The sequence below is a fragment of the Numida meleagris genome, chromosome 8 (assembly GCF_002078875.1).
Source record: "Numida meleagris isolate 19003 breed g44 Domestic line chromosome 8, NumMel1.0, whole genome shotgun sequence".
NCBI lineage: Eukaryota > Metazoa > Chordata > Aves > Galliformes > Numididae > Numida > Numida meleagris.
Window position 1 is genome coordinate 9,605,648 of NC_034416.1, and position 25,140 is coordinate 9,630,787.

The window sequence follows — 25,140 nt, forward strand, 5'->3', positions numbered from 1 at the left end:
GGAAGAAGACTTTGCTCCAAAATGAACGAACCATCCGAGAAAAAAAGTGCCTCTGTACTCTATAATTTGAATGTGGCTCCTGTGACATTCAGCAAACTTTGTACCAGCTGCTGGATTTTGGAGAAACCCACATAAGTGATGATTTTAAATGGATATTTGATAGTCCAGCAGGTGAGAGGCTGCAGAAAACCCACTTGGTATCATGACTGTATAATAGAGTGAAGATGGAGCTTCTAATTCAAGACACAGAGTGGTGAATGTTAGTCTGTTGGGAAGCCAGGGGAAACAGGAGAAAATGTGGCCTCCTAAATCCAGTTATGCTTCCAAAAATATACCACAGGAACATTAGATGCTACTGGGAACACACATAGTAGAGCTAAGTGCTCAGCAAAGCATGCTAACCTAATTTCATGATTACATGAAAGAAGAAAACCCTGACTCATATTTTATTAAAATTGTTATGGTGAATCAGCAAATTACTCTGTTTATCTCCTTCAACGTCAGCACACTAAAGTCTGGAGCAACTTGAACTGATCTCACTGCCCTTGTAAATCGAATATATTCAGACCAGCTGAAGCTGGACTAAATGGAAACAAGGAGTAATTCATCATCAAGGACAGCTGGGAAGCTCAGAAAAATGCTATTTCCTGACTGTCCTGGCAGAAGGAAAGACAAGTGCTGTTTGTGCCTTTCATCTCTGACTCCCTTGTCATGCCAGATCCCAAATACATTTACACTCAAAAACTTTGTGGCCATTTTAACAAGATCTCCCCATATGGCAAATACTGGTCTTTTTAGACATATACCCTTCTATTCATATCCCTGTGGTGGCAGGGAAGGAAATAAAACTGCACAGAAATGTATAACCTGATCTGGCTTGTTTAGTTGCAAATCCAATCTTCTCTGTCAGTAAAGCAAGCTGGAATCTCTGCAGGACCATCTGTAGTACCCCACACCTCCATGGGGAGGAGCCTTTGAAAAAAAAACAAACTAACTAACCCTATTACCGCGAGCAAGATGTACTTTTCAGGACTGGAGTGAGTCCTGAACCAGATCTCCTATTTCCACCAAAGGGATGGCTACTCTGCCAGCATTACCCATGCTGTCCTAGTTTAGGTGGGAACTGGGCTCCAAAACCCTTTGCTGACTTTTCTCTGCTCTTTCCCACCTAAAGTGGAACCTAAATAATCCAGGATGTCTAAGCTCACTAAGTCTGTGCTGTGAAGCTGGTGCCACTGGACGTGCAGCCAGGGGCAGTCCCAGAGACTTAGCTGCCACTCTGCCCTACTCACAACTCCCAGTTTCAGGGCAGATTGTTAAGGTAAGGTCTGGAGTTGCTTGTGGCAGTTGAGATGTAGCTAAGTGGTGGATTTTTGCAGTGGCACTGATGATTTCTCCTTTCACTGCTACAAGGAACTGTGCAAAGACTGTCTCGACTGAATGATGACTTCCAGATGGACAAAGAGAAAGCAGAAAGAAGAGAGCGAACATTGACCCATGAGCCGTCCTCGATGATACTGCCACGTGTAGAGCGTGCATGACTTACTGCAAGAAAATATGCAGTAAATTTTAAGAGCACTCAAATATAGAGGCGCCAGCAAGCGAGTAACAGGGAACTGGTATGAAATGGTCCCTGCTTACCCTCTGGGCTCTTGTGATGTTTTGTTAAACAGTTACTGAATTCAGTGCATGCAACCTCAAAGCAGCTGGATTTTGCAAATTCTGGCAGTGTTTGGGGAGGACAGTAAGAAAAACAATGTGTGTTTAGGGGAAGCAGAGAGGGACACGCATGGGCTCTGCCTGTGTTTTGCAAGGATGGTTCTTTGAATCATAGAATAGATTCATAGAATATCCTGGGTTGGAAGGGACACACAAGGATCGTTGTGTCCAATGCCTCGCTCCACACAAGGCCACCCAAAGAACAATTTTGTTTTTTTTTCCAAGAAGGACGTAAGAGACAGCTCAGAAATGGCATCTGGCTGTCTCCAGAAAGCTTTCAGGGTGGGCAGAACTGATGGAGAGCAGCAAGAGTAGGGAGGGTGCTTTGCCTTGCTGTGTTTCTTCTTTCTGGATCACACAATTTCATGCATGGGACGGTGTTGGTGCTCTGTAGAACAGATGGGGCACACAAGCAGTGGGATCCAGATAGCCTGGAGGTCCCTGCTCTGCCTGGAACTGCCACAGAGATAATGTGGCTGTTCCTGTCCTGCAGTGCATTGTGCTGTACAAGCTGACATCCTGCCCTTAAGGACATTTATGCTCTGTGGAATTTCTTTCTGATACCATATGAACAATCTGAGCCAAAAGTGTGTGGGGCTGATGGGGTGCCGTGTGTGTTCCAGTGGTGCCAAGTTTGGTGCAACAGAGCACTAGCGCTGACAAAGATGAGCCTCCACAGAAGTTCAGCAGCATCCAAAGAGAGTTCTCATGCAATGGCTTCCTATTTAGGGGGAAGCTGCAAGCTTAGCTGTGACCTCTCAAAGAGCTGCTGCTGTAGGGAAGGAAGCAGTTCAGCTGGTGGCAACGGGTGCTCTGCCTGCTGCACCCCGAGATGCTGAGCCCCCCAGGCAGCAGATAGTGGCAGAGCCAGATCCTAGATGAATAGGAGGCATCCAGTTAAAAAAGGAGCCTGAGGATAACCTGGACTTTCCTGGAGAAAGGTGCTCTGAAAATATGAGAGTTGGTCTAGGCTGGGATGTGTGATGATGCAGGCATCTGGGAGCTAGCAGAGTTATGTGAGAGACTGAAATGTCCTGGAGGGAAGGAGCCAGGAGTCACTCATCAGTGAGCATAGCTGAGCTTTCTGTGTTTTGGATCACTGCATGGAAGTTGGCACTGGCAATCCCACCGAGGACAGGATGGCCACCAGTGAGCAGACACCAAGCGTGTCGAGACATCCCATTCAGGACTCTGCCATTCCTGGCAGCAAGAGAGAAGCTGCAGACATTGAGAAACAGCCAAGTCCTCGAGGTACCAGGGCAGCTCCTTGCAAAGAGGAAAGCCCTGATAGCGTGGTCATCAGCTGTGAGACAAATCCTAGACGAGGCCCATCACCCCAGTGCTGTGATCTGATATGCATCCCAGTGTCTGTGGGACATCATGCTGCACCATGTCCCCACATGGGCTCAGCTTCTCCCAGCTGTGCACAGCGGTGATGACAGGCAGCACAGCTGGCCCTGCAGCCGCCCAGTTGCCAGCAGAGCCAAGGCAGCCTGGTTCTACTTAGGGAACTGGTTGCACCCATGTCACAAAATCACAGACCATAAGCCTGGCCTGTGGTCCCCCAAGTCCTTGTAGGTGTGTTGGTGTGCAGGGTGTTGATTTTAGGTTTCAACACACACGTTTTGTGTGTTGATGTAGATGTGTAAGGCTCCCTGGGATCTGTAACTACCACATACAGTATGTCATATGAGATGCCAGCTGAACATCTATCCTATCATGCCTATGAGATTTTTAATGCCAGCACTTTGCACAGGACCCGATGGATACAGAGGAGAGCTGTGTGCCTGGCCCATCCTGCCCACACCAAGCTGCACTAGGGACATGCTCATTTCTAATACGATGTGATGGAACAGTTTAGAGGTCTGCATGGAGGAGAGCCAAGGTGAAAACCACCCACTCGCCTTCGCTGACCGGCACCCAAGCAGCAAATTTCTCTTTCAGGTTTCATCTGCCAGGAAAGCTACTGCTTTTATGAGTGTCCTAGCTGTTGACAGATGAGGGCAGGGAAAGCATGGGGACGAGGGATTGAGCAACAAGCCTTTCTGCCAAGGAATAAACACTATCAGGCATGGGAAGTGCTGCCCTCTGTCTCCACAGGATGTTTCTTGCTCTCATTTCTCTTGGCAGAAAATTCATTTCCTCATCACTCCTCTCCTCCCCTTGTCTACTTTCAGCTGTGGCTTCTCCTCCCCATCACTTCTCCACTTCTCTCACCACATCCTCCCAGCAAGCAGAAGACTTTCCCTCACCCTCTGCGTGGGGCTGCACATGGACATGGTGGAAACACTGCTTTAAAATTCATCATCCCGAAGGAAAAGAAGTGAACTCAGGCTGTCACTGGTGATGCTGTGAGAAGGAAACGAGGAAGGTAAATGCATGTCCTCCATCCCAGCTGAAGGAGGGTGACTTTATTGCTGAAAAATGGGGTGTAAATGCAGCTCTCTGGAACTAGAAGGGGCACACGTGCTGAGGTTTTCGCATGAAACTATTTAAAAAGGACCTAGTCCTGAAAACAAGCAAAGAAAGTAGTTGCAGAGGGGAAACACAATGTTAACATTACCTATGAAAGACTTTTAATTTCTGTTTTAGAGTTAATGCAGTTGTTTTTATGATATCCACTTTTGAAGGGGGTTTTGCATTATTTTCAGGCTTTTCCCCTGACTGTGTAGCAGCATTTTCCTCCTTTCTGGCTATTACTCTGCTATCGTACAGCACTCTGCAGGGCTTCGCTTGTTTTGGGACACCCATGGGATCCACGAGTTTGTGTGCTGTGATCAGGGAGAGTTGGAAGTTGCTGGTGTTGTTCTCAATCTAGCTTGCACCTAGGAGCATCAATAGACAGTTACTGCAAGAGGGCCAGGATTTTGAGAGTTAACCACTGAACAAAAAGTTTATTGTAAAACTAGTGATGGTGGTATTTTATAAGGCTGTTCTTGTAGATTGTGGAATAGGGCCAGATAAGCCCTGACTTCTCCTTCCTGCTTACTCTCTCTTCTTCTCTCTATCCTAATCAGGCTTCCTCCTCATTTCCCCAAGGTAGCTGCATCCTCAGTGATGCTCTGACCATCTTTTCAGCTCAGGCAGGATCCGTGAACGTGGTCTCTGCCTGGAGCTGTGAGCTTCACCTATGCAAAGGTAATTTCCTTCAGTTTGACTCTCAGGGCTTGTCTCTCCATCTGCAGCATTTGCTGCTAGCAGAGCTGTGTGTGTGCTGCTGGGCAGCTCCTGGCCAGGCACCACTTCTGCCTATCCCGGACTCCTGGCATGGAAGAAACACACAAGCTATTGCTGGCGAATAGAGATGTATTTGCCTGTCAAAGTCAACATTTTAATCTCATAGAATCACAGAGTCATAGAATGGCTTGAGTTGGAAGGGACCTTAAAGCCCATCCAATCCCAACCCCTGTCATGGGCTGGCTGTTCCCCACCAGATCAGCCTGCCAAAGTCCCATCCCACCTGGCCCTGAATACCTGCAAGGATGGGGCTCCCACAGCTCTCTGGGCAGCAGTGCCAGTGCCTTACCACCCACTGAGTAAAAAACTCCCTTCTAACATCTAACCGAAATCTCCCCTCTTTCAGTTTGAAACCATTCCCCCTTCTCCTATCACTCTCTGACTGCATAAAAAGTCAATCTCCCTTCTGCCTTTAAGCTCCCTTCAAGTTCTGGAAGGCTGCAATGAGATCTCCCCGCAGCCTTCTCTTCTCCAGACTGAACATGCCCAAATCCCTCAGCCTGTCTTCATAGGAGAGGTGCTCCAGCCCTTGGATCTCCTTCAATGGCGTCCTCTGGACCCACTCCAAGAGCCCAGCATCCTTTCCTGTGCTGGGGTCCCCAAGCCTAGATGCAGCACTGCAGGTAGGGCCTCATGAGGGCAGAGCAGAGAGGGACAATCCCCTCTTTTGGTGTAGCCCAGGATACAGTTGCAGCCCCAGAAGGGCTGCAAGCACACACTGCTGGCTTGTGTTGAGCACTTTGTTCACCAGAACAGCCCTTCTCCTCAAGGCTGCTCTCAAAGAATTCATCTCCCACTTTGCACACAGATCTGGGATTGCTGCAACACCTTGCACTTGGCCTTGTTGAACCTCATTAGGTTTATGTGAGCCCACTTCTTAAGCTTGTCCAGGTCCCTTTATCTATGCCCCCCTCTCCCACCAGACTCTCCTAGGGGAGCTCATAGCCCAGGAGCTCTGCTTGTCAAACTTGCTAAGGCCAGTTAGTTACTCTAGTTTAGGTGACTGTTTAGATGCAATCCCTTTGAGACCATGAATAAAATATATTTTCCTTCCACTTTTTTTTTTCAGTATGAAAGTTATAAAAAGCAATGTACTGAGTTATAAATGGTGGGTCTCCCTTGAGCCCAGCTTGGGAGGGTTTGCATGGAGGGGTAGATCAGATCAGCTAAGAGGAAGTCAAAAAAAGCTGCAGAACCTGTTGTTTTTTAATACTGGAGTAATCAAAATATTTTTTTTTCAGGCAAGACACAAATGCCTCCATCAGATATTGCATCTCTCTGGTTTCCTTGTTAATGCATCCCTGAGCTGCAAACGTTGGATGGGGCTCAGTGCTAAGTCTGGCTAGCTGCAGGGTTATCTGCAATGTAAACAGCACTGCACTAGGTCTTACTGGAAGCTTTAGCCTGATCCAGTGCACTGGACAGCCATGGGCATCTGAGTACCCCCAGTGGCAGGTGTTTAATTGTACAGAGGTGCTGAGCACTACCAGACAATTTAGCTGTGTTGCATCTCATTTTTGTACATCCCTGCAGAAGCACATAGTTTTTGTAATAAACTTCAAACGTAGCAAGAATATCTTTGCCTTTAGCTAAATTCCCATTTATGGTTTACCCTTCAGGGGAGATCATAACAACTTTTAAAAAAAAATTATGTAACTTTCTAAATCTGTTTAGAAGCTGAAAACCTGGCCAATGCAAACACTGCCCCAGACAGCATTCATCCCCAGGCACAGGCGATGGAGGTGCGCAGTCAGTAACGTGCCGAGGCTACCACAAGAGCCTGTGCAGACACACCTGGGTGTTTTCACCCTCGTTACTGGCTCTGGGAGATATCCAGACATTTATTTTTGGTTGTTGCTTTAAAGCCCTCCTAGGGAAAGCTCTTTCATAGCTGTACTTTGACTATGTCATTTCTGTGTACATGCTGCTAACACTGTTCCTTTCTCTCAGTTACTGCTGCACAGAAAAACAGCTTTGAATAAAATGGGGCTGTAGGTCTCATTTAGTGGGGTGTGTGCTGATTTTAAGATTACAGAATTTTGAAGACAGTACTAAGCTGGGAGGAACTCTTAATTCCCTGAAAGGCAGAGAGTCCTTGAAGAGAGATCTTGATTAATGTGGGGTGGGCAATTACCAACCATGTGAAGTTTGAGAAGAGCAAGTGCCAGATTCTACAGCTGGGATGGGGCAACCCTGGCTTTGTGCAGACTGGGGTACAAGAGGCTGGAGAGCAGTCCCACAGAAAGGGATCTGGGGCTTCTGGTGACAGTAAGTTGAATCCGAGTCAGTGATGTGCCCTGGCAGCCCAAAGGGCCAACCATACGCTATGGTGTATCAGGCCCAGCACTGCCACTGGGTGAAGGAAGGGATTGCCCTGGTGGAGCACACCATAGGAGGTGCAGTGGAATTGCCAGATTGCAGCCTGAATCAATGGTTGAGCACCAGGTGAGAAGGTGTGGCTATCCCAGGGAGCTCAGGTGCAGGCAATGCACCTGAGTAATGAAGGGGTGGAGCCTGGATCCACCCCTTCTCACTCTCATTTAAGGGTTAGCAGAGGAGGAAGCTGTATCTCTTTGGATAGTGGTTGCTCTCTTCTTGGACTGCTACTGGTTATTGAAAAGGGTGAGCAAAATTATTATTTTTTTTTTTAACCTGCTATTGCTCCATAGGGTCTGTATCCTACTAGAAGGCACTGACATCACCTTCTTTTGGCATACAGGAGGAGAGAGGGAGTAACAGTTTGCTTGTAGCCCCAGTGTCCCCACAGTCACTGTAAACCAGACTGAGCTACTTAAGGCTATTCTCAGGAAATCACCTGTTCTTAGTTACTCATCCCATGCATCCAGCACACGATAGGAGCCACAGATCTGGGTGAATGTGAGGAATAATGTGCATGGTATCCTGCAAAGACTGGTACAAGGCTAGTGTCTCATCACAAACCCTTTCCACTTAGATGCCAGGGTTTTGCTTGTGCTGAGCTGCAGTCAGGTCTGGGAGCAACACTCTTCAAATGTCTATGAAGTTGACTACTGGTACGTGTTAGCATTATGCCAAAAGGTTTGGGTTTCCTGACTTTTGGTGAGGTTTGTTGGAGAGCAGGGGTGACACAAGAGGAAGGTGTCTGGGGGGAGCTGACAAATGCTCAGGCTTCCAGGAGGATTTTGTCAGGTGTTGCTTATCAGGGAGAGAGAGGATGGAGTTAAGTCTGAGTCTGATCAAATCTGGAGTTGGTCCCAGTGTAGTTGCAATTACTTGCAGCTGAGGGTTAAGGTCTGTGGGTACAGCTGGAGGACATGATGAGATGAAAGAAGTGCCCCTGGCTTCATGTATTTGTTTGCTGAGCAACTTTCATGTGGGAGGGAGGGGAAGAGAATCTTGTGAGATAAGGTGCTAGACTAAGTAAGGCTAAGTGCTGCTTACCTTTGTTTCCTGCTCATGAGTTTTTCTGAGCTTTGGAGCCATTTTATCTCTGTTATCTGGATTTGGTCAAGCATACCTCCATCCTGACTTTGCTCACAGAGTGTGGTCTCAGAGCTGTCACTGGGCAGAGACTGTCTACACAGTGAAGAACTGCCAGTTGCTGGCACTGGGACTCCAGTTCCTACCCTTACTGGCCAGGATATGCCCTGTCTTGTGTATGTGAGCCTGATGATGTTGGGCTTCATGTGAAAACAGAGGGCAGTCAGAACTAGCCAGGAAGATCTCTGCCAAGCAGTGAGGTGCCTCAGGGATCCTGTGGGGCCTCAAGAGCCAGGGCTGAGATCCCTGGTGTCTCCAAAGGCCTTTGTTTGGAAGGGTAGAATGGGGCAGTGTGACCAGGTCACCTACAGACCAGCATGCTCCTTGGAGAGGTGGAAGTGGGGTGTTTGCTGTGCTTAGAAAGACCCTGTGTAGCATTTTCAGGTCTTCCTAATCAGGTGTGTCTGCAAAATGCTCCTGACTCTTATTTTTACATATATGTTTTTCAGAGGACTTTTATCTCAGCTCTTCTGCCACAACAAAGAGCCAAAATGCGACCTGTGTCCCTGCACAGCCTTTCGGAGCTGGAAAGAGCCAGTTTGCGAGAGCTAGCCCTCTACCAGCTGCAAGAAAAGCTGCTTGTTGGAGATCTCAGCCTGGCAAAAGGTAGAGGATGGGAGAGGATGGCATCTGCCGTGGGAGGACTGAGGTCTGAGCCATTAGTTCTACTCATCCCGCACTTCATAATGTGGGATGATATGTATGGATTAGTATTTGTGACACTTCCACTTAAGAGTTTTGGTCCACTTTTTTCATTTGTTTTGTTTGTTTCTGGCTTTGGTCTGAGCATTGGTGGCTGAAGCAACCTTCGGGGAGGGTTTTTGTGTCCGTAGGAGTGTGAGAATATGACCCTGCCTTTGGTCCTCCTAATCCAAAACAGATGCAACATGATTTAGCAAGGGCTTCCAGCGGGGCAGTTCCACTGGGATGGGGTAAGCTTTGTTTTGTGGATTAATGTTCAGCACAAAGCTCTGATGCTGAGATGGGGCTTATGCAAGGCTAGAGGATATGCTACTGAAATTAATGGGCAGATAAATATAGAAGTTCCACAGGGACTATGGTCCTCTGTCCTGGCCTACAAAGAAATGCAGGCATTATCTGGGTTCCCATAACTGCCTATGTCCCCTGACATCTTCACATCCATCCAAGTAGGCACAATGAGCTGAGAATCAGTTGACTCCTTCTCAAATTGTACTTGTAATTTAACAGTGGAAGACCAGACACAAATGCCTTCTCCATACTCTGGGCCGTATTTTGGCATCCCAGTAGGGCAGAAGATGCTTATTACCAGCTGTACGAACACACAGTACCAGCAGAGCAGTTGCAAAGGGTGACTGGGATCTCCAGCCCCACTGCTCGCTCACAGCACAGCTGTTGCCACCACCTACATGGGATTCTGGGACTGGGGCCCCCCCCTGAAGAGTGGACCCCCCCCCCGTCTCTGGGGTGCTGCTACAGAGAAGGAGTATTTTCTATCACCCTTCCTCAAACTTGTACTCGACAGCAAGCAGGTGCCAGAATGTAACTGCATCTATTTATTCTGGGTGACATTCAAGTTTTATTTCTTGTTTTATTAATACTTGGAATGTTTGGAACATTTCATTGCATGAAATGTTTTCAAGAAGAGTGAAAGGGAGGAAAGTTCCCTTCTCATTCCCAGGATGTCCAGTCACCCCAGGGCTGCAGCACCAGCCACTGCAGTTTCTTTTAGTCCCTTGGGGACTCTGTTCACAAACATCCTGTTCTCCCCATTTTTGGGTTCTTTTTTTTTTTTGAGCTGTTGTGATCCATTCTCAGTGATATCATGCGGAAGGAGCTTCTCCACAGAACGGGCGAAAAGCAAAGCAACAATTTCTTTCCCTGTGCTGCGTTTTGTCAGTCAGGTTCCTCTCTCCCTGCAGGATAAGCACAGGGACTGTAAAGTCTTGGTCTCATCCTTGTGTGTATTTTGTATCTTATGTTCACCTGGTTTCTGAAGAAAGCAAGTGCTACCCAGTGAATTCCTTTCTCCTTAGGTCTGTCTTTGAATCCCTCAGCTTTCTGCCTGCTCTTGCTTTTTTTCTTTTTTTTTTTCAGTTGATTGGCTGGGAATCAATGTAAAAGACCAGATGAGAATTAGCTATGAGAATATTGCACTTGCAACACCATTCTCCTGTGTTGATGTCTTAAAGGGAGGTTCATAATGTTTGGAAATGCCGGAATTTGGTCTGCATTGTCTCCATTTGAGTACATTCACCTGTGTGCACTTGTTCCCCAAAAACTGCCTACGTGAAATTTCTTTAATAAATAGCCCTCTAATAAAAAGCCACTGTATGGTTGTTATTTCCCTCAATGAAAATGTGTTAATCTCTTTTCTAAATCCTCACATCTCCAGGGAGGGCATACACTGTGAGGAACACAGCGTGTGCATCCCCTTGTGATCCACCCTTTGGGACAGCTGTCAGCTTTGACATTCTCTGGGCTGCTCTCTTCCTTCCACCTGTCCTTACCTCATTCAGTCCCAACAAACTTCTGCAGCATCTCAGACCTCTGAGTAAATACCCACTTCCAGGATGACCCTTCTGAACTGCAGAAGAAACGTTTATGGGCACTGCGATCTCATTTTGGCCAATTCTGCAAGAACAAGTCTGTTGTTCAAGCAGGAGATGACGAGAAGATGAAATCTCTGAAGGAGGTACAGCTACCAGTGAAAAGAGGTTGTCCTTGTCTCCCAGGTTTGAAGTAGGTCGTATGTATTACTCTGCCACGGAGACAGCAGCTCATGCCTTCTGGAGAGGGGGATCCATGTGGTCTCTTTACTATCTGTTGCCACCTGTTTTGTTCCTGTTAGGAATGTTTGGATGGCTCCAGGAGTGGAGAGTTAGATTGTATGTTTAAACAGTGGAGTTTTGCTGGCATTTTTCTTCCATATCTGGGTAGTGTTTTTTGGCTCCAGATTGTTCTTCAACTCTTGCTGTTCATTTTAATGAAACAAAACATATGGTGCTGTATGATGATTAATGTGCACTGTTTTTTCCATGTGCATACTGTTCATATCAACATAGCTTCCTTCTAAATCTCACAAAATAACCCAAACATTTATACAAGCTGTGTCTAAGAATAGAATTCTTAATAAATGGCAAAGGCAAGAGTAGGGTGATGTGTTCTGGGAAGATTTAGAGCAGTTAATGGATGAGTTTTCCATTAATTGATGTAACCAAAAAATGGTGACTGCTGTTCCTGGATGCACGTCTCTGAGGTTACTCAAGTGTAGGGCTTGGCTGTCTAGGACCAAGATGGGATTTCTGGATGATGTGCCTTGTCTAATTTTATTTTTTTCTATTGTGTAAAACATTCAGAAGCAGTCCTAGGGCTGTATTCCTTTTTCCAGTGTCAAGACCAGACCTCTGAGGCTGAATTAAGGTGGCTTTCCCAGTTTTTAGGTGATGATTAGAACATCACTATTAATTCAGGATCATGTAGGACATGACAGAATTTAAAAGTGGCCAGAACACTTTTAATCTACAGCTTTTGGGCAGCAAAGGCTTCTCTAATTGGCCTTTCATGTACAAGAACCTATTTGCTGGCTACTGTCCTCAGCATATCCCATGCACTCTGTAGCTACTGCAGCATCAGGAGTGGGACACAGGAAGCTGGGATGCCACCAGAAAGATCAGCTGTGGTTCATTCTGTTTTGTAATGCCTATTAATTTACTTCCTGCTTTCATAAACACTAGCTTGTAGTTGTCATGCATTGCTGGATTATGTGTCTGGCCTGGTAGCTGGGGAGGTGCAGTAAGGTGTGGTGCTGCCTTGAACCAGGCAGAAGGCTGGAGCAGTTGCTGTGGGCACAGTGGAAATGCATGGAGGATGGGATGCAAGCAGTGGGTGGGAGCACGTTATCCTGGTCAGTCATGTCACACATAGGGCTCAAAGGTCTGACCTCAGTGCAGAAGTATGTGGGAAACAGGCCCCACAGAGGATTACTGCTCCCCACTGTCATGCATGGGCAGTAATCCTCCATGATGTGCTGTACAGCAGTGAAGGTCTTCCTGTGCACAGCCTCGTGCGTGGGCAGGAGGAGGCACTCCACCTATGTTCAGGAGGATTGACAGCAAAATACTGGAACAGGTCACACTTTGCAGATGCCTGTTGCTGTTAGCCAGATGGGGTGAGTCCCACACTCAAGCTGTTTTTAGTCCACAGTTTAGTGCCATGGGATCCCACAGTCCAGGTGTTCAGGCTTCAGAGAGTTCCCTTCCTCCACTTCAGGAGGACAGTAGTCCCTCTCTTGGTTTGTTCCCCCAGGCAGCTGATGCCAGTGTGTTGTCCTACATGACCTGTGAAACCACTATGCTAAGTCCACAGCATCCCCCTGCCTGAGGGAGATGCTCTACCTGCAAGGGTGCAGAAGAAGAAACAGCTTCGAGGTGGGACTGTGCCGAAGCAGACTAATGATGTAGAGACTTTGCTTTTCTCCCCACAGTTGGACCTAAAGGCAATAAATCTATCCGCCAGAAACTGGAGAGCTTTTCAAAGGAGAAGAAAGGTGAGCAGCCTCCTTACCTGGGTTTTGGTTACTACTCTCGAACAGAATGGATGATTTTTAATGGGGCTGAGCTGTGGGTCTGAAGTTAGCAAGGTGATTTGCCCATGTTGCTTTGGTTTTCTCCAGAGTGTTGTGTAATGATGCATACATAATCATGAGAGACTGTAGAAGGGTGTATGTATGTGTGCGCATGAATGTGTATGTGTGTAAAGGTGTGTGCTTATCTAGCTGCACATTCTACCCCCAGTCTTGCTGTTTGAGTTCTGGTTTTATTGTCTCTTGAAGGATATAAGCCAAAAATCTAGGAACAACAGAACTATAGTGCACAACCCACTGGAAATGAGCCCTTACTAATTTCTTCACCAAAGCACAAAGGCTACTCAAGGAAAACTTTGAGCATCAGTATGATAATTTACAAAACAAATTTGTGACTCATGCTCCGCTGCAAAACACTTTGTCCCAGGAGTTATGGAGTGGGGAAAATTATTTGTGGAAAAATGTCACAGAATCACAGAATCGTTTAGATTGGAAAAGACCTCTAAGATCATCAGCTCCAACCACTAACGTAGCACTGCCACATTTACCACTAAACCATGTCCCTAAGCACCACATGTACACGTCTTTTAAACACTGCTAGGGATGGGAACACAACTACTTCCCTGGGCGGCGTGTTCCAATACTTCACAACACCTTCAGTGAAGAAATTTTTCCAAATATCCAACCTAAACCTCCCCTGGTGCAACTCAAAGACATTTGCTCTTGTCCTATCACTTTTTGCTTGGGAAAAAAGACTGATCCTCTAGCTTGATACAACTTCCTTTCAGGTAGTTGTAGAGAGTGATAAGGTCTCCCTGTAGTCTCCTCTCCTCTAGGCTAAATGACCCCAGTTCCCTGAGCTACTCCTCATAAGACTTGTACTCCAGAACCTTCACAGCTCTGTTGCCCTTCTCTGAACATGCTCCAAGGCCTCAATGTCTTTCTTGCAGTGAGGGGCCAAAACTGAACACAGCACTCAAGGTGCGGCCTCACCAGTGCCAAGCACAGAGGGATGATCACCTCCTGCTCTTGCTAGCAACACTATTTCTGATACAAGCCAGGATGCCATTGGCCTTCTTGGCCACCTGGGCACACTGCTGGCTCATGTTCACCTGGCTATTGACCAGTACCCATGGGTCCTTTTCTGCCCAGCACTGTCATTGGTACTAAGACTGTCACCTATAAATAGATATAGCTGATGCAAACCCTGTAGGAAACTGGGGGTTATAACATCATTATAATCTTTTGTATCAAATATTTCTGGTGACTTAAAATCTCTACTTCACAGATGGTATGTTATCTTCTTAGGGCTGCAACCAATAAAAGGAAGGGAAATTCAGAAAAACTGAGACAGGATGCAACAAGCATGTTGATGCAGACTAGTTTTGTTGCCATCTTCCCTGCATCTCCTTCCTCTTTCTTCAGCATGCTACCTTTCACAATGAGTTCTCCCCACTTGGCTCCTGTACAGCCCAGAACTTTGGGTCCCACCACAGCAATGCCCCAGTGCTTTCCAAGGACAGCAACTCCCCTTGGTTTTGCTCTGGCTCACTCAGGATATTCCTCCTGTCCACAATAGGCTCCCGGGGAAATGGAGGAGAAACTGAGAGCAGAGACTGATAGTTACAGGTCTGCCATCCTGGACTCAAGCTACAGGTCTCCTTTTCATGTATTGAATCAGTTTTACGTGCAGTCCTGCTTATGCTCGTGCTGGTTGTTACCTTTACAGTATCCTGGTATTCTCTTCTGTGGGTTAATTATTTTACCCAAACATGCACATGCGTCCTTGGCAGCTGGCCTGTGCTGCCCTACTTGTTTTTCACTGCTAACAATACTTTTCCACATCTCCCATGTTTTTTGCTTAGACTGCTGTCCTCAGACCTTCGGGATCCCACTGTGCCAAGTCATTGCCAATGACCGTGCAAACAGACAACTGCAAGAAACAGTGAAGAGCAGCCGCCGGCTGTGTGTGGAGGTGGAAGAAACAGTGGCAAACTTCCGCGCTCAGATGCAGAAGAGATCCCCACTGGGCAGGAGCTGTTTGCTGGTACCTTATGAAGCGTTCCCTGAAGAGCCCCTTTTCCCAGCTTTTCCTGACAATAACTCTTCCTGGAGTCAGCGAAGGGTATGATTGCAAAAATGGGCTAACCTCTGTCGTAGACTCATTGTGGTAGCATTGCAGGCTGGGAGAGACTCAGGAAAAATGAGATGGCTTCTGTTCGCACACCTGGGGACTAATTCTACCAAAGTGATGGACTGTGAGGAGTGGGCCAGTCTATACTAGTTCAGCTCTTACGGAGCCTCTGAGCTGAGGAAAGCCAAGGTCACTAGAAGGACATGGCCAGATTCCTATTCCAGCAGATAGGAATAGGGGTAGATTCATCACCAGTAATCCAGATTTTTCAGGCGCTCCATTGCATCATGTCTTAGTGAGCAGTACCATGAACAGATACGACATCTGTCATGTCAGATTTTTGGCAATGTAGCAGTTAGAGACAGGACCTCACATTTTCCAAACTCCCACCAGAAATTGTGATTGTTGATGGTGGGTTGTGCTGGCTCCCTGGCCGCAGAGCAGGGTGAGACTCTTCTCACTGTTGGGGGGCATCAGTGCCAAGCTGGTCTGCTTGCAGTATTGACTGTCTTGGTACCAAAGGGCAAGGAAGATGGTGCGACTGCTCAGCCTTGGCCACTTCCTTGGCTTTAGTTCTGTTTCCTGTGAGGAGAGGTAGGTAGTAATTTGGGTTAGGTTTGCTTCATTTCTTTGGAATAGAGACCCATGCATGACCCCTGTCACATCCCTGTAAGCCCTGGTGTAGAGCGACTCCAGTGTAGGTAACTAAATCCAGTACATTGCACAAAGACTGCAGATCTGAGGATGTTTCTTCTTTCCCCATGTCTGCATGCAGTATAGGCTCTGTCCCAGTAGGAAGGCTGTTCTTAGAAACTCCTCACATGAGGAGCAGTGCAAATAAATGAAGGCACGACAGTTGAAATGTGCCTCTGTGATTCTTTTAGAACCTAAGATAGGCTCTTTGTAGATCTCTGCATTCATTCAGAGACAATGCTTCCCTTTCCCACTAACTTCTGTGGTAACTGCCATAGTGGTGTACTGGGGTCCTGTGGGGCAGTTCCTGCCAGCCTGTGAATCACCTCTACTTCATCTCAGGGGGCCATGTCTGTGGACTCCATCACTGAACTGAGTGACAACAGTTCCAAGCTGCTGGAGGCACTGCAGTTGTCACATCCCCATGAGCTGGATCCACGGAGGAATCTGGGCAAGAAAAAGATGTTAAGCCTCAACCCCATCATCTGGCAGGTCCCACGGATTGTGGACAGATGTTGCAAACACATTGAAACATACGGTAAATAAGGATTTCCCTCCAGCCAGATGACCTGCCCCAAAGTAGGATGGTAAAAGCCATTGTAAGTGCTGGGCCAAGGCAGTTTGGCCTGGCAGTTCTCAGAGACAAAAGGAGGCAGCAGATTTCTGGGGCAGGATGCACTGCTGAGCAATCACTTGGGGAGAGTCATCCAAGCTGGGTGTAGCCACTGGATTGAGAGGTGAATGTCACCCATGTATGTCAGTGACCCATTCCTCGTGAGCTGGCCTTAACCTCCCCTGTAAATCCAATTTACAGCTCAGAGTGACTTTAAGGTTAGATCTCCTCCCTAACCCACAGACAATCAACCCCTGCAAATCTTACTGCTCCCAAACTTTTCTCTGTTCTTGGCAGAGGGGATAAGAAGAAAAACACACTGCCTCAAGAGCAGGGCAAGATAACTGTTTCCATGATGCTAACATGCCCTGGTGCTTTGAGGTGTTGTGGGAATGCAGAGCACTAACCTGTCTGTCTCCCAGGTCTCCAAACGGTGGGCATCTTCCGGGTTGGGAGTTCCAAGAAAAGAGTTCAGCAGGTAAAGTGAGGCACTTACTGCATCCCCCCTGCATTCTCATATCCAAGGTACAAATTCTTGTATGGGAGGTAAATGAATGAAGCAGACATTGGCATGCTGAAGTCCGAAATATCACAAGAATATAGTGGAGAACAAACAGTCTGTAACCTGTTGAGTCCTTTTCCCAGCCAAGGAGAGCAAGCTTCATCTCTCCAAGCTGCCTTTAGCAGTTGAGCCTCATTTACCTGGTGGTACTTCAGAGCTCCCTCTTGTCAGTAGCAAACTGCTCTTGGGTTCTGGCATGCCTTCTTGTAGCAACTCTGTAGAAGGAACATTTACTGACAGCATGACTGTTGCTTTTATTCTTCTCATTTCCATCTTTAAGCTGAGAGAAGAGTTTGACCATGGACTGGATGTATTCTTGGATGAGCATCAAAGTGTTCATGATGTTGCTGCTCTGCTCAAAGAGTTTCTTCGTGACATGCCAGATTCACTGATTCCTAGAGAGCTCTACGCAGCCTTCCTCAGCACAGCCTGTAAGCACCCAGGATGCACTGCTCTCTCTCTGCACAGTCCACCCATTACTTCTGGTTTTGTAAGGAAAAAGAGGAATTTTCTTCTTGTGTAGTCACCCGGCCCCAGCACAGTTCAGTATGCTGTGCAGTATCTCAGCCCAGCAGTTTGCACTTCTAAGGGTGTCTTTGCAAATGTTCTGCTCAGGTCCACCTGCCCTCCACACTTAGCGTGACTGCATTTTTAGACTGTCTCCACTGCTACTGTCCTCAGACTTTCTTGGTCTTGTTCACCATCTCTTTGCCTTGCTTCTCCCTCCTTTCCATCCTTCTCTTCTCATATTTGATAATTCAAATCCTGGATTCTCTGCTTCCACATCAATAACAAGGTTATAGTCTCTCTGGCATAGGATAGATTTTGGCCACGGGCTGTACAGTATTAATTGCAATTACATCACAGACTTAATAGGATCTACTAGAGTTTCATCCCTGCATAGGCAGGATGAAATACTGGCTTTACTGATTTACTGTAAAGGGTAGGACACCAGTCTGACTCCCTCCAGAACTTGTTCCTGTGAATTTAAAGTAGAGCTGTCCAGCTGGAGATATGTGTCCAGCAGACTGGGAACTGCACTAATCAATGGGCTTCTCTTTGTCAAGCCATGGAGGGCCCACCACAGCTGGCTGTGCTGCAGCTGCTGCTCTTCCTGCTGCCCCCCTGCCACAGTGACACGCTGCACCGTCTCCTGCAGTTCCTCAGCAAGGTGGCACGGCACGCTGAGAACTCCTGGGGCCCCGATGGCCAGGAGGTAAGGCTCACCCACAGGGGTCGGCTGTATGGCAAAGGATTGTTTAAACTTTGTTGAGGAAGGCCCAGCAAAGCTAATTCCAGCTTGGGTTAATCCTTTGACATCTTGGGCCGGCAATGGTTCTCACGTGTAGATACTGTTGAGCCAGCCAAAGACTGAGGAGTTTTGTGCAGTTTTAGCCACTGTTCTAATCAGATGAATTAAAGGTGATAATCCAGGCTGCCCTGTACTGCACACCTGATGTTACTCTGTGGTACAGATAAGGTTCTGGAGTGGGTTTTGTTTTTGCAGAAACTAGGGCAGGCAATGTTTTAGAGCAGAGGAAGAAAAACCAGGAAAAGATTTTAAATTTTTTTTTTCAATTAATTTCCTTCTCTACAGTGAGTCTAATTTGCTTTCAGTTCACTTTTTCTGGTTCACAGTAACCCCAGGTTTTTCCAACTCCAACTGTCATGAGGAACTTATCATGATTCATTGAGGTTGATTTTGGTTTCTCTGGACAATTTGAGCTCTAAATCTCCTCATGATGCAAACAGATTGGTTTTGACCCAAACTGTAACATGATGTCATCTTCTTGCACAGTTTGTCAAAGTGAGTTGGGTAGGAATGGAGAACCTGATGCAAAGAAGGGGCAAGCATATACTCCAGCACCACCCAGCCTTGAAGCTAGCCCTGCATTCAGAGAGGACTGAGCTGGATCCAGATCAACTTTCTCTTGTCACTCAATAGCTCATGTTCCTGTCCTGGGATGGGTAAGGCTATCCTGGGACATCGCATGCTGGTGCATCTGCAATTTCCCTTTGTTCTTGCTTACTAGATTCCTGGGAATAAAATGACAGTTTCAAACTTGGCCACTATCTTTGGTCCCAACATCCTTCAGAAGGAGAAGCCTGGAGAAAAAGATCCTGGAACCATGAACTTTGAAGATAGCTCAGCCATCATACTGGTGGTTCAAAGGTTGATTGAGCACTATCAGACCTTGTTCATGGTAGGTGAAACTTTCTCAAGGCATCTTCTCTAGATCTTTTCTTCTCCTCTGAACTCTTTCCTAATGATTATACAAACAAGGATATATTCACAGCCCCACTTAGCAGCACGTGACTCAAGTTGACTTGCAGAAATGTGATTCGTACCCCATGACACATGTAAATATTAATTTGGGATGGCTTGTTTCTGGTCTCAAAGACTGAGCTGAGGGGCATATCACAAACAGGTCCCATCTTTTCTGTCACTTTCCATCCTCACAATATTTGGCAGAACTCCTTTGGGACAGGAAACAACTAGCCAAAAACTGCAGGAGTGACACCTCAGTACGGTTTCTCCCCCAACAGTCCCAGTGAAGGAGGAAAAAAAAGATTCTAGCTCCTAGAAGAAAGGAGCTAGAAGGTGATGGTGGGAGGTTCAGATATTATAACCTCAGGCAGATGATGGGAAGGAAGAAAAAGTGGGGTGCCATGAGTAAGCATGTCTGTCTCTCCTAGGTCTCTCCAGAAATGCAGCACGACATCCTAAGGAGACTGTTTCAGACAGACCCCGATGTCATTGACTACCTCTTGCGCAGGAAATTCAATGCTGTGCTGTAAGTCTCACTTAAGGTACAGCTGGAGGGCACTCTGCTGCACTGTATAGCAACAGCATTGCACTGCTGGCAAATGAACACGAATCCTGCTGATCCTTCACACGCTTCATCACCCCTTTTTCCTGTTCCATCTGCCACTAACACCTTCTAGGAGCTGAAACATTGTGGCTTCTCTCTGTCCCTTGGAGCTTCCAGTGCTATTTCTCCCCAGTCTGTGTTATGCTCTCTCCTTTAATGAAGTCTGCCCTGCCTCAGAATTCCTCCATTGCATGTGTTTGTTGTGTGTGTATCCGCGCATCTCTTGTCCTGCCACACTCCCAGTCCCCCCCACTGCTCCATGCTGGTGCATGCTACATTTTCACCTTCATCACTACCCACCTCCAAATTTCCTTCATCCTTGGTATGGTCTGTACTTCTGCTTGTTTTTGCCCCCTCCTGCATGCATGTAAATAGGCACATGCATGTATCTGTTTATGTGACTGCCAGCTATGTCTGTACATACGCTCCTTGACTGCAAGATAGGGTAGTCCCATAGAAGCCCAGAACTTGAGCTCGTGCTCTTCCCTGTGATTAAGAAAGATGGTGTGAAAGGACCTTGTGTCTCACAGGCTGGGCCTTTCTCATGACATGTAGCACAGGAGGTACTTTGTTCCTCTGTGATCTGAAGCAGGACTTGCTCACCAGCCTTCAGTCTCTGTACAGATCCAAGCACTCCTTCAATAAATGCAGAATGTCCTGTGTGAAATGGTTTCCCCGAGTATAGATCTTACAAGTCATCTCTGCTACTGCTCCTTGTCTTACTTCACGTTCCTGTTGGTGCTGTTCAAAGATGACAAACATTCAGGGTCAAGCAACATCTCTTCTGTTTCTTTCTTCCTTTCGTAGGAGCACGGAAAGTGAGGGTTCAGCAGAGGTGCATACTCCAATCCCGATGCCTGATCAGACCCTGGAAAGTAACTCACTCTCAGAGTTGTACAGCAACATCTCATTCCTGAACTTGAATGTTGGTATTTAGCCAGCCCTCAGCACTGCATCCCATGGACAAAACTGGGCAACATTTCCACTACAAAAATATGTTCTCTGTCCCACTTTGGAGGAGTGGAGAAGGGAAGGATGCATGAGTGTATGTGGAAGTATATGTGTTAACAGTAGGCATGCCAAATGGTTCTGGTGTAGTCAGATCTGCAGCAGAATGGGTTTCCAGGTATGACTTTGTTGCCTGTCAGCTCACAGGGACAGGGGTGGGAGAGAAGTAGCTTGGGGCATCACTGGCCTGAAACACAAGTGAGTAGAGATTGCTAGCAGGGTAGTATGGATGGAAAAATGCAGTTCAACTTCATGCAGTCTGTACTTTGGTATCCCACTCGCTATGTGTTGTCCTATTGCTGCTTTGTGCAGAGAGAGATCTTAGAGCTAAATAAATGACCATAATGCAACAGCACAGTTATTGCAAAGATCCACAGCATGCCATGTTCAGGATGAATCATGGATATTTGTACACTTCTACATTCCGAATTCAGGTTTCCAACTGCTCATTTTATAGACAGAAAACACAGTATTGACCACAAAATATATAGGTAGTGTAGTACAAGGGAAAAGTATACTCTGAGAATTGTGGACATCTTTATTATTTGAGTAATAGTCAGTAGACAGACCATCTAATGTGTTATGTAATGTGTTACATAATGTATTACAGAAATTCTCACAGTCTTCTCATGATCTCTGGCTGAGAAATACCTGGTTTGGTTTTTTTTCCTACAGCTGAGGCATTGGAAGACACTGCAAGTTACATGCAAATGTATGTTTTTAGCTGGTAGGATAGAATGAAAATTATCGGCAAATACTTTCTGCAGTTTTCTTTACATTTCCTCTGCTAGATATGGCCTGGCATCCGCTTCCCCAGTAGGCCCCCTGGGTTGGGCTGTCCCCAGGTGAAACAGCAGCAAAAGGAGAGATGCTATGGAAAGCCTTCCCTAGGCCTTCAGGTGGGCCTGAAGCACACTGATCTACAGCCAGCATAACACAGGCTAAAGCTGCTTGTGACGTTCCCCGGCTTGTTCTTGCCTTATTTGCACAGTGGGTATCTGGAGGAGGAGAAGCTCCTCTTCTGAGATCAGCTGATCGCATGTGGAAGGTGAAACCTTCAGCAGGCACAGGACAGGAAGCCCTCCAGTGAGCAGGGAGTAGGTATCAAGGCAGAATTTGAGACTGTAGAGAAGAATGATGTAGATACAGATCTAGAAGATGCGTTTGCTTTCTAGTTGCTGGATCAGAAGACAAGGCTGAAGTAAAGAAGCATGGGATGGGGGGTGGCTTTAGATTTGCAGGTTCTTTTAATGAATCTGTCTCATCTAGAAGTTCTGTTTTGTCTCCAGGTAAACGTTTATGCTCTGGAAGTGATACAGTTTTGGGTATCAGAAACATTTCAGAGGTTTAATGTGTCACGCTGTGACATGATGAAGGCATTTATATTTGTGCTCCTGGCAGATCCTGACCTCTTCTGAAGGCTGTCTTCCTGACGGTGCAAAGATGGCATATGTGGCAAGGGAGGTCACAGACGAGGAGACGACAACGCTGTAAATTGTGCATAGAGCATTTCTTATGAATTTTATATTCTCTTGGCCTGAAATGTCAATTGTCATGTTCACAGTTGAGATTTTGCTTCCAAGAAAATGCAGAGTGCCAAGAAGAGGGCAAGCATATAGGAAGTTAAGAGATGTGGTGGGACAATAGATGCCCAAAGGAATAGTGATGTGGAGAACTAGGACAGACAGGTAGGGAAGAAAGATGGGTAAGGCTGCAGGACAGAAAGGAGGCAGGATATGAGAGATGACAGCATTTTTTTGGTGTTGGGGAAAGATGGATCTGGTGTCATAACTCTGTTCTTTTGGACTACCTGAAATCAACTGCAAATCTATTACTTCTAGAGAAACCATGAGATATGTACTAACACTTATTTTCTATGAATTGTGGCAAAATTGACTGGATTTATAACTCACGGCACAGATTGCCTGGCTCCTTTTGCTACTTTTTCTTGACCTATAGGTCTTCACCTACCTGACATTTTATGTTACATTTAGGCAGCACTGAGTTTTTCCTAGGTGATAGAAACTTCTGGTTAGTAATGGATTTTATCTTTAGCTGCCTGAGTTCATATATGATTTGAAACTCCTCCAAATGCAGTCTTTGCAGGGAACTGATTAAAATTTATCTGTACAGAAACTCCCATCAGAAGCACTCCCTGTGAGCTCCTCATCACCACTGCCATCCACTGATGTATGGAAATAGTTTCTTTTTTGCCTGTTTGTTGCTGTGGTTTAAATGTTTCTTACACTGCCAAGCTGAGTAGAAGCTGATGTACTTAACACCCCTTCCCCTCCCCAAAATGGCTGAAAAATAAAAGAGTACTTTTGAAAAGGAACCAGGTCGGAGTGGCTGACAGAACTGTGCCTTGGGGATGACAAGGAGAGGTAGCACGTTTGGACTGGAGATGAATTGCCAAAGGAAGACAAAGGTCCAAGCAGTGATTTGTTCTGTCCGAGTTTTCCTATGTTCCCTATCAGGACTCTGTCCTAGGATGTGAGGTGGAATGGGGAATCACAGATGGGGCCAGCATCCCTGGGAAGCTTTGGGCAGAAGGACGCACCTGTGCAGGGTGGCTGTGCGTAGGGCTGTGGTGGGTGCTGGCTGGGGCCAGGGCCCAGCTCAGTACAGGGGATAGCAAAGGGGAGCACGAGGGGATGCGGATCAGGAGACTGGCATGAGATGCAGGTTGTGAAAACAAATGGTGGGCAGGCCCATAGCTATGCCAAAGGATGGCTCTGGGGATCAAGCATAGGATGTGAGCACTTCTGCAGCGAGAACATTAGTCATGTGGGGTTCTCACAGCCCAGATCCTCTTGGGTGCTCCACACGGTGGTTACTCCACTCGCCAGCAGAAGGATACCTGTCAGGGTACCGCATCTTCGCAGCTGCTCTGCTTGGGATTGAATTTTTGTTTTGAAAAGGTCCTTTTCCTGTGGATGGGTATGCTCAGAATGGAAGGAGAAGCATTACCCGGAAAATAGCAGGCTAAAGAGGGAAGAGTGTGCTGAGAGATAGCTGGTGAAAGCCTCCCACGAATCCAGAGATTAGCAGTGCTGTTGACTCTGCAGGAACAGATAAACACAGGACACCATGAGTCTGCTGAATGCTCCCGGGGCCACCAGAATGCTCAGGCAGCCAACGGCCAGCTGTGCAACCAGGACCATATCCAAGAAGGCAGCAGCTGGTCTGTGCCAACAGATGCAGGATTATATCTGGTGCAAAAGCAGACCCTCTGGGGGACCTTTCAATTTCTTCCTAAAAGCCTCGGGCACATCAGTGAGACTCTGCTCCTCAGCCAGCAGTGGTCTCGCTGTCCCCACGGGGTGTGAGTGACACCTTATCTCGTGTCAGCCACAGCAGCTTGAGTCCGTTAGCAGCACTAATGAGGATAAGGTCTTCTAGTAACCAGTGCCCTTGGTGGCTCAGGGAAGGGGCTTTACAGCACTTGGACACCTTTTCCGTGAAACCCCTGAGGGGGAGCACTGGGAAGGAAATAGATCCTCAGCTTAGGAGGAGTGGTTACAAACGTTCACCAATGATTCTGAATTTAAGAAAAAAGCAGATGAACTCTATGTCTTTAAATGGACATAAGGACACTCAAATCATTATGCCAATGCGAAACCTGGACTGCAAATCATATTTTTGTCATCATGTTGAAATATGAAGTGTTGGATGTGAGGGGAATAGATAGGTAAGTCTTGCTTAGTGCAGGAGACTGATGGGATATCCTGGGAAGGGCTGTCCTAAAGGAGCGTCATATATGGGACTCCTCGGTGACTGATGTCACTGATGGAGGAGGTTACAAAAGAGGCAAAGGAAAGGCTCAAGTGTGCAATAGTGGCAATCTGATATTTGAAGATGCCAGAAAAACACCGAATGGTGAAACATGCTTTTGGGAAATACACTGCAGAGCCACACTAGGTTTGAAGATGTGGGTGACACGCAGGCTGCAGGTGTTTGGCCAGCAGCTTACACCAGACTAGCATCGAGCAATCGATGTGCTTCACTCCTTTGGAAACCACACAAGGACTTAAAGGCAATGAAAAGTTTCACAGTCGCCTCTGTGCCCTGTAGAGGCATCCCAGCAGACAGGCTGGCTTTTAGGAAGAAATTGAAAGGTTCCCCAGAGGGTCTGCTTTTGCACCAGATATAATCCTGTATCTGTTGACACAGAACCTGCCCTCAGGTTCGCTTTAAACGTGCACACGCTCGCTCTGT

At 46.8% G+C, this 25,140-nt stretch overlaps 1 protein-coding gene across 1 annotated transcript; it reads left to right on the forward strand.

The window, feature by feature from the left end:
• LOC110403335 (rho GTPase-activating protein 6-like) lies at positions 2,859 to 23,257 on the forward strand. Its single transcript, XM_021406450.1, has 12 exons — positions 2,859 to 2,970; positions 7,502 to 7,578; positions 8,925 to 9,081; positions 12,941 to 13,003; positions 14,905 to 15,164; positions 16,209 to 16,404; positions 16,902 to 16,957; positions 17,322 to 17,472; positions 18,109 to 18,257; positions 19,075 to 19,245; positions 19,739 to 19,836; positions 20,722 to 23,257. Exons 1-12 carry the CDS (start codon positions 2,859 to 2,861, stop codon positions 20,849 to 20,851), a joined length of 1,620 nt encoding a protein of 539 aa, XP_021262125.1. The 3' UTR covers positions 20,852 to 23,257.

What these genes read in the sequence shown, in the direction of transcription:
- LOC110403335 (XM_021406450.1), top strand. Translation starts at nt 2,859, where the DNA reads ATGGCCACCAGTGAGCAGACACCAAGCGTGTCGAGACATCCCATTCAG. An exon ending in AGCCTTCCTCAGCACAGCCT is followed by an intron (nt 17,473 to 18,108) that starts GTAAGCACCCAG and finishes CTCTTTGTCAAG; the next exon opens with CCATGGAGGGCCCACCACAG. An exon ending in ACTATCAGACCTTGTTCATG is followed by an intron (nt 19,246 to 19,738) that starts GTAGGTGAAACT and finishes TGTCTCTCCTAG; the next exon opens with GTCTCTCCAGAAATGCAGCA.